The sequence below is a fragment of the Rhinolophus ferrumequinum genome, chromosome 15, assembly GCF_004115265.2.
Source record: "Rhinolophus ferrumequinum isolate MPI-CBG mRhiFer1 chromosome 15, mRhiFer1_v1.p, whole genome shotgun sequence".
In the NCBI taxonomy this organism is placed as follows: domain Eukaryota; kingdom Metazoa; phylum Chordata; class Mammalia; order Chiroptera; family Rhinolophidae; genus Rhinolophus; species Rhinolophus ferrumequinum.
In genome coordinates, this window is record NC_046298.1 from 34,099,745 (window position 1) to 34,113,604 (window position 13,860).

General features: G+C 48.0%; 1 protein-coding gene across 1 annotated transcript; it reads left to right on the plus strand.

Annotated features, from left to right (window-relative positions):
• The first annotated feature begins 4,021 nt into the window (after nucleotides 1–4,021).
• On the plus strand, nucleotides 4,022–11,702 carry RGS9BP (regulator of G protein signaling 9 binding protein). The gene has a single exon (XM_033129170.1). It carries the CDS (start codon nucleotides 4,870–4,872, stop codon nucleotides 5,575–5,577), a length of 708 nt encoding a protein of 235 aa, XP_032985061.1. The 5' UTR covers nucleotides 4,022–4,869; the 3' UTR covers nucleotides 5,578–11,702.
• The last annotated feature ends 2,158 nt before the right edge of the window (nucleotides 11,703–13,860 follow it).

The following is a 13,860-nucleotide window of genomic DNA, read 5'->3' on the forward strand; positions in this document are numbered from 1 at the left end:
CTACCAACCTAGCTGGGAGACAAGGAATGTGCACCAGAAGAGTAAAACAGACCCAGAACAGTGCTGGGAGAGATAAGGACCAGACAGAGATGGGAGCAGCAGGAAGGGGAATGGGCGTGGGCAGGGGGGACGCATCCTGGCAAGGACCAGCGCGGGGCCAAATGCTCAGGAGGCAGGAAAAGGTTCCTGTTGGCACAGAAAACCCGAGTAATCTTTTTTTGACTAGTTGAGAAGATGAGGCCAGGGAAATACTAAGAATCCAAACAGAGCCAGTCAGGGAAGGGCAGCAAGGGAAGAGAAGGCCCCTGAATGCCACATCAACATATTCAGCTCAAATGCATGAACTGCGTAAACACACAAAATTCTTAGCGAGTATTGCTGGTGAGTGGGACCGAGCTGTTTTTCAGTCCTAAGTCTTGGACATCAGTCCTCCCGGTTGCCAATGACTGAACTCTCTGTCCAGCACTGTTCTCAACCTTTCTGCCCCAGGGTTAAAAATATGTAATCATCACATACAATCTGGTGCTTAAGGCTGGAGTTGAATTCTTATATAGGGGTAAATGCTTAAAAATAGTATTTAACACCCCAACAAGTTTACTTGCAGGAATTAGTTTTATATTTTAAAATAGCACACAAAGTAAACTGACTTTTCCTTGTAAAACTCAAAAGATGAGTGAATCCTCTTATAAAACTCCTTTTAAAAAAAACCTCCACCCCTGCCTAAGCTCAAATGATGAGGTAAGTTACAGAAGATCCAGTGATTTAGTCAGAGATACCAAGTACCCCTGAATGTGAGTTATCTGAGGGTTACTCTGTGACGGGACAGCCACGCAAGGCCTCAAACCAGTACTTGGCATTTCAGAAGGCAGTGTGCACACTTGTGGTTTTGTGGTCTTCAACCGTCCTGCTAGCCTGCATGACTCTGGGTGCTCAGGGGCCATCTGGTGACAGCGTGCAGCCTGGCTCAGCAGAATTCAGCACAGGAAAGTCTCCCCCCAACCCCAGGGACACACTCCCTTCCGAAATCTCACTGCTGTGGCTGCCCCCACCCTTCCAGGACCCTGACCAAAGACCTGACCAGCCATGTTTTCCAACTGATGACCAATACTCTCCAGCTGGCTTAATTGGTGATTCAAAAGGAAAAGACACAAAGGGAAAACTTTCTATTTATCTATGTTTCATACCAAATGGAAGCAATTCGATGATATAATCTATGGTGTTACGGTCACTTGTGTCCTTTTGGTTTATAATGTCTATGGATCCTGTCATATTTTTCTCAGTGCTCCTCTTCAAAGCACCCGCCTGCACCCGGCCTCCTAGCTTACTGTGGGCACGCAGTAACTGTTCGCCCACTTAACAAAATGAGAGTGGAGTGTTAGAGGAAGATCCAGCTCTCAGCGAGAGATCGTCTCTCACAGGAGCTGGAAATCCACTGCCCTTATTCGGGGAAGGGTGAGGGGCTGACCCCAGGCAGCCATGCTGGCACTGGCAGAGTCAGAAACAAACAGTATGCTCAGAGCTGGCTAAATACAGTGACAGTGGGACTGTGGGAGGGTCACAGAGGGAGGGAAGGCCTTAGGGCTGAAAGAGGGGTGTGACTACCAAGGGAGCAGGAGAGTTTGGAGGAGCACAACTGTCCCACCGAATACCACTCCAACACCCGGCTCCCGGAGTTGCCGGTGGAGCTACCAGCATCCACCTGTCTGCCAGCATCTTGGGCAGAAAGGCAGGAGTTCCAAGGGCCACTTCTCAGTGTCTCTCAGATAGGGAAGCAATCTCAGGACAAATCAGGTCTGGATGCTTCGGGTCTGAATCCTTTCTAGGTCCGGTCTATTATCACAAGGTCACATTCCTCTGTCCCTCTAGAAGATGAGGTTACTGAACACCAGCATAATCCTGGCAATTCGTAAACAGAAGAGCCTTGACAGGGTACAGACATGTGAACAAAAAAGACCCAGCAGCTGCCCTCATGAGGGCAACACAGTCCAAGAGCCACAAGGAGGCACAGTCAGGATCTGACCCCAGGCCCTGTGCAGACACTACTGTGCACTCCCCCAGCAATGTTGCCGGGCAGAATTATTTCAGGTGACAAGCCAAGGTAAGGAGAGCTCACCCAAAATGTCTACCCAACTTCAGAGTCCCAACTGCTCTCCTGCCACTAGGGCTAGTCAGAAGTATGTTCCTGCTCCCATCCTGCATTCCCCCCTTGGAGGCCTACAGGCTCTGCCTCCTGATGTCACTCAAAACTGTTCACCTGAAAGACCACAAGGTGATCCTTCCAACACTGAGGTCTGTGCACAATTCTTCAACAATTTCCCCTCCACTTCCTGCTACTGTGTGTTCCCCGAAAATAAGACCTAACCAGAAAATAAGCCCTAGCCTGATTTTTCAGGATGACAGCCCCTGAACATAAACCTAATGCGCCTTTTGGAGCAAAAACTAATATAAGACCCGGTCTTATTTTCGGGGAGACACGGTAGATGAACTCTCAACTTCATCGAGTGGCATTAAGAGCCTCTCATTGCTGCTGGCCTCCTGTCACCTCTGCAGCCTCACCTCCCTCTGCTGTCGCCACAGCTCCTTCTTTCTACTATTTTGTCCTGAAAACTACTCTTCTCCTGTCAGGCTCCCATTTGGCTGGTGGGTAGTTGAGACCCTCCACCGCAGAGAATGGCCAAGGCCCAGAGAGAGCCTGAGCCCAAACCACAAATGGCCACTGAATCAACGGATTAAAGGACGGACTGCTGAGTGAGAGTGAGACCTGAGGCTCAACGCTCTGGACCCTGCAGGCTGCCTCAACACCTGGATCTAGGACTGGTGGGAGGGTGCATTAGGAGCCTCACTCCAGGTTACCCATAAACTTGGAAAATCCCAGCTGGCATGTAAACTAGTAGTCCCTCCAGTTTCACCTGCCCTTCGTTCCCTAAATGTCCTAAATTCTCAATGAAGACTCGACACTTGCTCACTGGGCCCACCAAGGGCCCCGAGTGCCCAGGTCCCCAGCACCTCCAGGGGCTCCCAGAGGGGCACCGTCTAGCTCGCACGCCTCTGGGCAGTCCATTTGCAATGAAAAGAACTAACAGACCCAGAGTCCAGGATATTTCTTGGTGCTTAAGAGTTTTCCTGGAATAATCTTTACCTAGCAGGACGAGGAGACCCCGCTCCGCGAGAGACAGGCAGGCTGGGATTCCCTACTCCCTCCCCCGCTCCTGTATCACCCCGGGCCCGGCCCGAGGCGCCGGACCCGCACCCACTGCCTCCCCTCCACCCTCCCGGCCAGGCCGCCTTATAACGCCGGAGGCCACTTAACCCAGAAGCTACGGTCCCGCCCACCCCAACTCCGAGCTCGGGGGACCACGGACCCTCTCACCAGTCCTGGAGCCGCGGGGGTCAGAGGGCGCGTTCTTCGCCACTCCACCCCACCCCACCCGGAAAGGAGGGGCAGAACGAGGCCGGCTGCGGACCGGACCAGGAGAGCGCCCGCGCGGGGCGGTCCACCTGGCGAGGGACCGCTGGGGGACCACCAACCCAGCTTGGGGCACCGCAAGGCGCGGGCGACAGAGAGGAAAGAGCCCCTCCCCCTTTCCTCTCCTGGCCCCGCCCGGCCTCTGGGCCCCGAGGCGCAGCTGTCCAGCGAGAAGGGAGGTGCGGGAGCAGACAGAAGAGAGGACACTTACTTAAAAGGCTACATAGTTTCACTCTTTGCTCTTCCCGAAGCGGCAGCGACGCCTCCCTGGCCCTGGGCTCGGACCTCAGTACCCAATACCCCGGCGCGGCGGCTCCACTCCACCGCCCACCCTCTTACTCCACCGTTGGGCGGAGCCGCGCCTTAAGGGCCCGCGTCAACCCAATGAGTGATCCTCCTTATTTAGAGTGACGTGCCCGCAGAGCAATCGTTGAGTCCGCCCAGCCGGGGGGAGGGGCTCAGGCAGAGCACAACGCTTCCTACTCAGGCTGGACCAGCCCAGAGCCACTGACTGCGCGTGCCCGAAACAGGAGGGGGCGGGGCCGAGAGCAGACCTGACACTAGGGAAGGGGTCCAAGCTCGGTCTCTGGAAAGCGCCTGGACCCGGATGGGGAGACCCGGGAGATTGTGGGTCGCCCTTTACTGCTAGCTTTGGAGGATGGAGGTGCCCAATCCTACAAGGCACACCACTCCGGTCGCAGGCAGGGTCTGGGAGTCAGAGTCCCTAGATTCTAGTGCCCTCACTTGCAGTGATGTCGCGTGACCTAGGCCCTCTTTTCTACCTGGGCCTCAGTTTCCCCACCCGTAAAATAGAGGAGGGTTAGATCTACCGAGCGTTAATATTCCAGAACTGCAATGGGTACGGAGAAGGAGGAGAGGGGGGACCTACACGTGACCTTACCGCGCGGGGCCCCGCCTATCCCTTGTCCAGGGGATGGAAGCGCCCTGCGAGGACGGGCGGGGGTGGGTGGATCCTAAGAAACGCAACTCGGCCGCCCTTGGCAGCGGCTAAGGCTGAGCGCCCTGCTCGGCGGCAGGCTAGCCCTGGCGACCGGACCAGAGGAGGATGGGGACCGCAACCCAAACTTCGCAGGGGGCCACCGTGGAAGCGAGGGCGGTGCAGAGGCTCGGCGTGTGACTCACAGCGTATCTGGGGAGGATGGACGAGGGGACGCGAGGCAGCTAACGGGGCTCCCTGTCCGCGCCCATTCCTCAGAGGTGCACCTCGCGGGTCCCGAGCGGGCTCGGTCAACAGCATCGCAGAGCCGAGCTAATCTTGGGCCATGAGGAGCGCGCCGGCAGCCTGGCCGGGGGCCGCCGTCGGGGCTGGCAGCGTCCTACTGCGCTGAGGGCGTGAGGCCCAGAGGGGCGCAAGCTCCCAAGCTGCGCGGGAGTGCACCGCGATGGCGAGGGAGGAGTGCAAGGCACTGCTGGATGCGCTCAACAAGGCGACTGCATGCTACCACCACCTGGTGCTGACCGTCGGCGGCTCGGCAGATTCGCAGAACCTGCGTGAGGAGCTGCATAAAACGCGCCAGAAGGCGCAGGAGCTGGCGGTGGCCACCGGCGCCCGGCTGACGACCGCACTGCGCGACCGGGGTCTGGGCGCCGAAGAGCGCGCTGAGTTCGAGCGCCTCTGGGTGGCCTTCTCCGGCTGCCTGGACCTACTGGAAGCCGACATGCGGCGCGCGCTGGCGCTGGGCACGGCGTTCCCGCTGCACGCGCCGCGGCGGCCGCTTGTGCGCACAGGCGTGGCGGGCGGCGCGGCGGGCGTAGCGGCGCGTGCCCTGAGCGCCCGAAGCCTGCGGCAGGAGGCGGAGCGCGGCTTCGACGTGGACGACCTGCAAGAACTGGAGCGGGAGATCCTTCAGGTGGGCGAGATGATTCACAACATGGAGATGAAGGTCAACGTGCCCCGCTGGACTGTTCAGGCCCGGCAGGTGGCGGGCGCCGAGCTCCTGTCCAGCGCCGGTGCCTCCTCGACAGGCTTTGTGTCTATAGAAGAGCGCACAAGGCGCTGCGACCTGAACAAGGCCCTGGCCGCCACCGTTTTCAGCGCCGTGCTCCTGGCGGCTGTAGTCCTGGCTGTGTGCGTGGCGAAGTTGAGCTAACTGACACCCGATGATCCCCCACCACCACCCCTCCTTCCCCAAAGACACCCCTCCCAGAATGACCGCTATTGCCAGAACTCAGATGGGAATGGGATCTGGCGTGCCTAAAGGAATTGGTTCTAACACCCCGTGTGTGTAGGTATGCACGCTCGTTTCAGGCACACCTCTGCCTGGACAGAACGTGGTTTCCTCTTGCTGGCCTGGGAGGAGTTAATTTTGTGCAGGGCCGCTAGGGCATTACCATTAATGTATGCAGGAGCTTTATCCCCTATTAATAGAAAACCGTCCACAGTGACCCCAGATTCCTCTGTGTTAATGGGTTACTGCGTGTGCTGCTGAGGCGTGTTTACACTGAGTTCCAGCTTGGCGCCCCCATCCCTAACGGAGACTCCCCACTCTCTGCATGGGGCAGTTTGAAAAAGGGGGTGAGGTGAAATGAAGTGTCCAGAGGGGGGCTATTTTGCTGAGGTGGGGATGGTTTTCTTTCTTCTGGACAGGAGGCAAATTGCAACAAGATATAAGCAGTTTATTGTTGTTTTTTTATTAATCCGTTGGGGCCTAAGGTTAAGAGAGTGCAAATAGAAGTGCATGGAAAGTGCTTTCGCGATGGCACAGGATTGAGCTTGGCAGAGTTTATCTATTAGTCACCAAAAGCAGCCCAAAAGGTTTGGGGTCGTGCCCGCCAGTGCAGGATCGGACTCTGCTTACTTGGGAAACCAAAGAAACGCTGTAGAACCTGCCCTCAGGAGCTTGGAGCCACTGCACACACTGCCTATTTAAAACAGGCTCTCTGCAGCCAGCCTGGAAGGGGTACAAGCTTTGGGAAGGGGCACATACTGTTTAAACAGGGACTTTCTCCTTCACTGCGGCTTATTTTTGTTCCAGAACTAGACCAGAGATTTTTGATCCTGCTTTGGGGGAGGGCTGGGGAATCCTCTTTGGAGCCCTTAATCCTGTCTATCCCTTGGAATTTGCTTGCTGGCCAGTAGGAGAGCGGGCTTTGGGAGGAGCTGCACAGCTCTCTGACCCGGACACTGCCCCCTGAAAGGGTATAGTGGCATCACTGGCACACACAGATGTTGAGCCAATTAGCTCTGAGACTGGGTTAGAATGTAACAGCTTTAACTTGGAATTTACGAAACTTTTTAGGGCTGGCCTGGTGGCTGCGGTGGTTGGAGCGCCTTGCTCCTCACACGGAGGTCGCTGGTTAGGTTCCCACATGGGTCAGTGAGCTGCGCCCTCTACAGCTAAGATTGTGAACAACGGCTCTCCCTGGAGCTGGGCTGCCGTGAGCAGCTGGAGGTTCGCGTGAGCAGCTGGCGGTTCCCGTGAACTGCTGTGTGCTGCTGTGGGCTACTGTGTGCTGCCATGAGCCGCGGGTGGCCAGCGTGAGTGCCAGGGAGCTATATCCTACACAACTAGGCTGAGAAACAACAGCTTGAACCAAAGTGGGGGAGGGAGAGGCGGTAGAAAGGGGGGGGAAGCTTTTTAAACGTAACAATCGTATGAATTAAAAATCGCATAACCACACTATGTATTATCAAAGCTGGGTTTTTTTTTATAAAGGACATTTGGCCACAAATTTAATACGTGCCAAAGAGTCAAATATAGCAGTCTTTACTTAACACACTTTGGTTACTAAATATACATCTGCATCTATTTTTAAAACTGATCTTCTTGAAGGTAGGAGGTCATAGGAAAAACTATTGGTACCACAGATATAGATGACAGAAATTAAGTGGCCCCTGCCCCTTTTGGTCAATAAATAAGGAAATGTGAAAAACACGCTTGGTCTCAGGCAGGAATTTGCCTGGACAGTGCTGCCACCTCCCACTTATGGTCCAGAGCGAGTATCTGTTGAGAAAAGAGATGCATTTAACTCTAAAGGTAATCATTTGGAATAAAACAGAGGCTTTGGTTTGGCAGAAAACTGCAAGGATTATTTTTTTTCCTTTTTTACTCCAAAAGTGAGAAAGGAGACCAAGAGGAGGGAATTGGCAGTTTTTCACAAGGACCAAGGGCCAGAGGCAAATAGCAGGAATGCTGTCTGGGCACCCAGTCCTAAGGGCCACCCTCCCAGCCCAGCCCTCTCCCACTCCTCTTGCACACAGGTTCCAGTACGTTAGAATATGAGGTCTGTTAGCATGTATCTGTGATAATGGTTTTAAAATACCCACAAGGTCTTAAGCTGATTAAAAATTTTATGACAATAACTAATTGAAAGGAACCCCCTGCCCCATCCAGTCTGGGTGAATCTGAGTAGGGTCTAACATCAAATTCTTTTGCATCTGACTGCCCGGGGTAACTTCAAAGATGACAACGTTGTCTAACTCTCCTCTTCCTCTTCTCACACACAACATGGAATCTCTGTCACCTTCCCCAAAGACTCATCTCAGGCAAGAGGAGGCTGGGGCATTTAGTGACACACTGTTGGAAAATATCCCTAAAAACCAAGCCTTAAATAGATTCTTCTCTTTCTATGACTGTGACTCTCTGTTCTTATTAAGGTGTTTTGGTTCATGAAAAAACAAATTGTTAAGCACAACAAATTGTTAAAAAAACAACCCATCAGAAGTTGTGTAATTCAGAGAGAGCAATTGGGGCAATCACATTTCTTTGTTGTCACTCCATCCACTTGGCCGATCTTTGGGTAGTTATCATATGTGCAATCAGAGGTGTTCTTGATTTCAAGAGTCCTCTGCTCACTGAAATTAGTGATAAAATGTTGCAAAAACAAAAAAGTTGAATTACAATAAACATATTTATTCTGTGGGCCTGTTAACGTAAACAAATCTGAGTTTGAAAATTTTAAACATTAGGGATATTTGGCATTATTTGGAGTTATTAATATAACATTGCCTAATAGAACTTTTGTTATATGATGCAAGCAAAATCACTTTCTGCTTGAGCAATCGTCTGCTGTCTATCTCTCTGCTCTCATTTCTATATATAATTCAAGAGATTGCTTTCTGATACAAGACTGATTCAATTTAGATGTTTGATACAAAAGTTACTAATTTTCTAAGAACATTTGGTATGAGGTTATACTCTGATACGTGAGAAAACAAAAATTCAAAATGCTTACTATGGGATATATATGAAGAGGTCAATGTTAAAGTCTATGACAGAGACTCTTTGCTTTCCCAAATTAAAGGTACAAGTTAAAGGATAGATCTTTGCTTCCAAAGTAAAATACTATTATAAATCTCTTGTGAAGTTAAATACCTGTATCATCATTGGCTTCTCTTTTGGAAAAACAGCACACCTTTATCTGATATTGACAAGAACTTGGAATGTCAGGGCACTTATCATGGGAACTTTGAACTACTGCTATTAGTTACACACAAACACACACACACACACACACACACACACAACTAATAATGTTTGTAGGAGAAAAATGCCTGCTGGCAAATTCCCTTTTATGTGCTCTAAGAACTTGTACTAAAATATTATTGGTAAATAAAATTAGAGCACAAGCTTCACGATTTACCTAAGGTTTACAGTAAGCTGCATAAGAGGTGTGTGATGTCAAATATCTAAAAAGTAGTTTTGGTTGAACAGAGTTCTGGTTTGCATGAAGATGCTGATAACGCAGCGTTTTCCTTTTCAATGTGCACACTGATATGTGTTTAGCTATTTGGTTGTTTTTCAGAATGTAGTTCTCTGTTCTGTATTGAATGCTTGTTAAGGGTGTGAGCACCAGAGTGTGACCTGTATGTCAGTCTGAGAAATCAAGTGCTATAGGCCTGGCCTCTGCATTCCCTTAGGACGTGCCTCCTGGGACAAGGCCTGAGCAGCTGCAGTGGGCAGGGGCTCGGCCTCTCTCTCCAAGCACCTCAGACGCATCATTGACCTCCCTGTGCCTCACTCCCCTCATTTGTGAAATGGGGGGAGGGAGTCCTGACTGATTAGCTCAAAGGTCCCTTCCTTTGAGCTTAAAACGTCTAACAGAATGCAGTTAAACAAGAAAGGGTTATTTTGTTTGTTTGGATTATTTTGGGTGCATATTGAAATGGAATCTTACAGTTTGGTGGTGATGGTCTAAAATTAGTCTGTTGGTAAAATTCCATATGAATTTTAAAAATCAGAATGAACTGAGCTTACTGTGATTTTAGTCCATATCAGAATTAGTGGATGGACTTGAAAGCAAATTTGTGTAAATGCTACTTATTTGTAGTACTTAAATTAGATTAGGAATTTAAATTCAGACTCGTCTAAGTTCAAGAAAGCCTAGTATTTATTAGTTTCTTGTCAGACCACCTAAACTGATTCTAGTAAATTACGAATGTGAAAACCTGTCATTTGTCAATCCTATTCTGTAAGTAACCTGGTGCCCTCAGAACTGTAACTACATTGGCTGCCTGATATCGGAGAACCTGAGCATAGCATGGGTTATTTTATATGTGGCATCAGGTCTAACGTGGAATTAAAGGCTTCGGGTCTACTGTTTGAATGATGCTTCTAACTAAAATGTTTATTAATAAAAAATTAAAGATAACATGCAACATTTATAACTTAGTTGGAAAAGGCACCCTCAAATGATTCAGTTATCAATGATTGTGATTTAAAAAAAATATTTTGGGGAGCTTTTGAGATCTTGTTCCCCTCCATCTGTTGTCAGTTTGACTCAAATAAACTTATAAAATTTCAAAAAAAAATTCTTAATCTTCTTCATGCACTTTTGAAGTGAATGTCCTGATCAACCCATTTACCCTTCACAGATTTCATTACATAAAATTTCATTACATAAAGAGATGTTCAGAAATACTCCAGGATTATACATTTCCAAGTGCTTTTCTACAATACGATTATACTCATCTTTTAACACAGGATAGAATCCAGGAAGAATAGTATGTCTCTACACGAACGATCTTTGGCTGTGGTCAACACAGATCAAAGTCATATTCAAATACTGTTTCTTTGACTCTTAGGAATTGACCAAAAGGGCAGGAACTGACCACATGCTGCAGCCTGTGTCCATGAACACCAGATGGATTTCTGTAAAAGCACTCCTTTTATTTACTTATTTTCATCTCATTCCGCGGAGGATTCCGGCTGTTTTCATTGCAGTACTGTAAGATCTTGGGCATTCTTGTCCTTTGGTGTGTAAGTGTAGAAGTGTATAACCTTAAGGCTTATCTGACAGACATAAACAGGCCAAATGAGAGCTCCTGTTGGCAAAATGATTTTGAAAAGTCCTTTTAATATGCTGTTGCCAGACGGCAAAGGTGAGTGTCCCTGCTTGCATGTATGTGTTAGGCATATAGAGATCTATAAGGAAATATACATAAATGAAAATATTTGTTAAGGTGGTGGGATTATGAATGGTGTTTTTCAATATTTTTATTTAGTGTTACATTGTTTTTACAATAAAAATTGGCTCTTATCACCTAGAAAATGTTGTTATTAAAATATACATTTTAACAGTTAAGGCCTCAATTGTAATGAGAAACAACTTCAGGACCTTCCTCCCCAAAACAAAGCAAAACACTTCAGGAATCTTAACCCAGGGAACCAGAAGCATGTTTTGAAATACAGCATCAAGACAGAATAGCATAAAGGTTAAGAGGACTGCCTATGAATAAGGTACACCTAAGTTTTGATCCGAACTCATTGAAGAAGTTCCTTAATACCTTTGCCCTCAATAGTACCTTAATACCTTTGCCTTAATACCTTTGCCTTATCTTTACAATGGGAGTAATAGGGTAAACTGCAAAGGGATGTTGAGGTAAGACTTTTTTCCAGGCACAGGGCTCAATAAATGTTGGCTGCCACTACTGTTATTATTTATTATAATATTTCAGAAGTCTGAAAAATGGGATGGTTGGCAAAAGAACCAACATATATGAAAACGTTTTACTTTCTGTAACTTAGGTAAAATTTGCTAAAAATCAATTTGAAGATTAAAGCTAAACAAACTCGTTAAATGAGAGAAGGTATGTAATAAGGTCAAGGTTACAGAGGGAAATTCAGGTGGATGCAGAAGTGGGAATCCATACATTTGTAGTCAAATTTATTGGGTATAATTTAAAGACAGTAACATTCACCCTTCTTAGGTGTGCGGTTTTGAGTTTTGACAAATGTATACAATCATGTAACCACCACCCCAGTCAAGACATAGAATGTTGCCATCACCCCCCTCCACCCCCCCCCCCCGCCCAAATTTCCCCATGTCCTTTCTTCCTGCCCCAGGCTCTGGCAACCACCGATCTGATTTCTGTCCCTATAGTTTTGCCTTTTCGAGAATGGCACATTAATGGTGTCCATACATTTTTGAGAAAACAATATTGTGAACCTTTTAAAGACCCTTCTCAGAAAAAGGTTTAGAGAAAGCATTTTTATGTGGCGATTTTTGGTGCATGGGATGTTACTGGTCATTCATAGGTCGTTTTGTTTTCGTGGCAGTGACATGCCTTGGCTTCCAGACAGGTGGAACAAACTCTCCTCTTACTCTTGAGTCTCCAAGCCGAAGTCATTTCTCCATGGCTAGCTCTGCAGATTGCTTTCTCTTCCTTTGTTTTTCACCTGAAAAACCTGATAAGTAATGGATATACAGAAATGAATTTGGGCTCGCTGAATAAGAGACTGAAATAAAATCCACTTGGAGCTGTAGGTAAGAAGCAACATGTTTGTAACATTTTTTTTTCAGGAGTATGCATATGCTAATAATTCAAATAAGGAAATTTCTTATTGTAAAGATAGCTGGGAAGGACCAGTAGAACATAAGAATGAAGAGTCAATTGTCCTTAGCTATGAAGTAAGCAACTGTTGTCATCAAAATGGTAACTGTCTTGTGACCAAGTGGCACATGATAATTGCTAGCACTAGTAGGGGAAGGCTGTGTATATTTACTGGAGGGCTGTGTATATTTACTGTTATGCCGAGGGTAGGTGGCAGTAGGTCCCAGGCTGGGCAGGACACTCTGAGAACATGCTGGTATGTTTGGTGAGAGATTGTGACAGTTGTTGGCTATGGGACCTTAAATACGATAAATCACAGTGAACTGTTTTTTCATATCTCTTGCCAATTTTTCTACACAAGTGGAGGTTTTCTCTTTTTTCTAACTCTTAATCTTTTTCCCCCCTTCTTCCGCCTCCTGTTCCCCGGCACCCCCCACTCCGGTTCAAGCCGTTGTTTCTCAGTCTAGTTGTGTGGACACAGCTCCCTGACCAATGCTGGTATTATGAGCCTTGCGCTCTCCCCGGCTGAGGCAGTAGGTCGCCAGGCACACGGTAGCCCCACGGCAGCCTGTGGCAGCTCACGGCAGCCAGCGTCAACCTCCGGCTGCTCACAGCAGCCCAGCTCCAGGGAGAGCCGTTGTTCACAATCTTAGCTGTAGAGGACGCAGCTCACTGGCCCATGTGGGAATAGAACCTGCGACCTCAGTGTTAGAAGCATGGCGCTCCAACCACCTGAGCCACCGGGTCTGCCATAACTCTTAATCTTTTGTGACAGGCGTTACAGATAATTTTTCCACTTTTTAAATATCTTAGACAATCTTCTGGTGTTTTTGTCATAATAAAGTTATACATATGAAGAGAAAGTATATCATATTGTTTAGCCATGTGACTGAGCCATTGTACAAATGGATCCCCCAGTCCCCAGTCAAGCCCTGGCTGACCTGCTGGCCACAATCTCATGGGAGACACTGAGTCAGAACCACCTAGCTAAGATACTCTCAAATTCCTGATTCACAGAAACTGTGAGATAACGTTTATTTTTTTAAGCCACCAAGTTTTAGAAGAATCTATTAATAGCAATAGAGAAGCAATATGTCCATCAATTAATTTTTCCTCTGAGCAGACGCATTAGATTTGAATATATTTCTATCCTTTTTGCGGCTCAGGGTCTGCTCTTTGCTTCTGTTCTGGTTCTTGGCTACAGTTCCAATAAGTGAGGTTATAGGATGTGATCTCTGGATACATCCATAAAGTGGCACTGTACCACTTTGCCATGCACTCCAGAACCTGGTCAGCTCACTCAGGAATGACCAGCCTTTGAGAAAACCAGCTGATATAGAAATCAATATTTATACCTATAAAACCATGGTGTTATTTCATAGTGAAGTGTGTCTTCTTTCTTAAGATACTTAACCCCTTTGTGAATTTCCCATCTGTAAAATGGCAATAGCTATTTCCACCTTATAGGGTTTTGTGAGGATTATACAGCTAATACTCACAGAGTTGCTAGTGCCTCACACACAGTAAGTGCTTAGTAAATACTAGTATTATTACTCCCAAGATTGACGAATAGATACTTCAGTCTCCCTAGAGCTTCTAT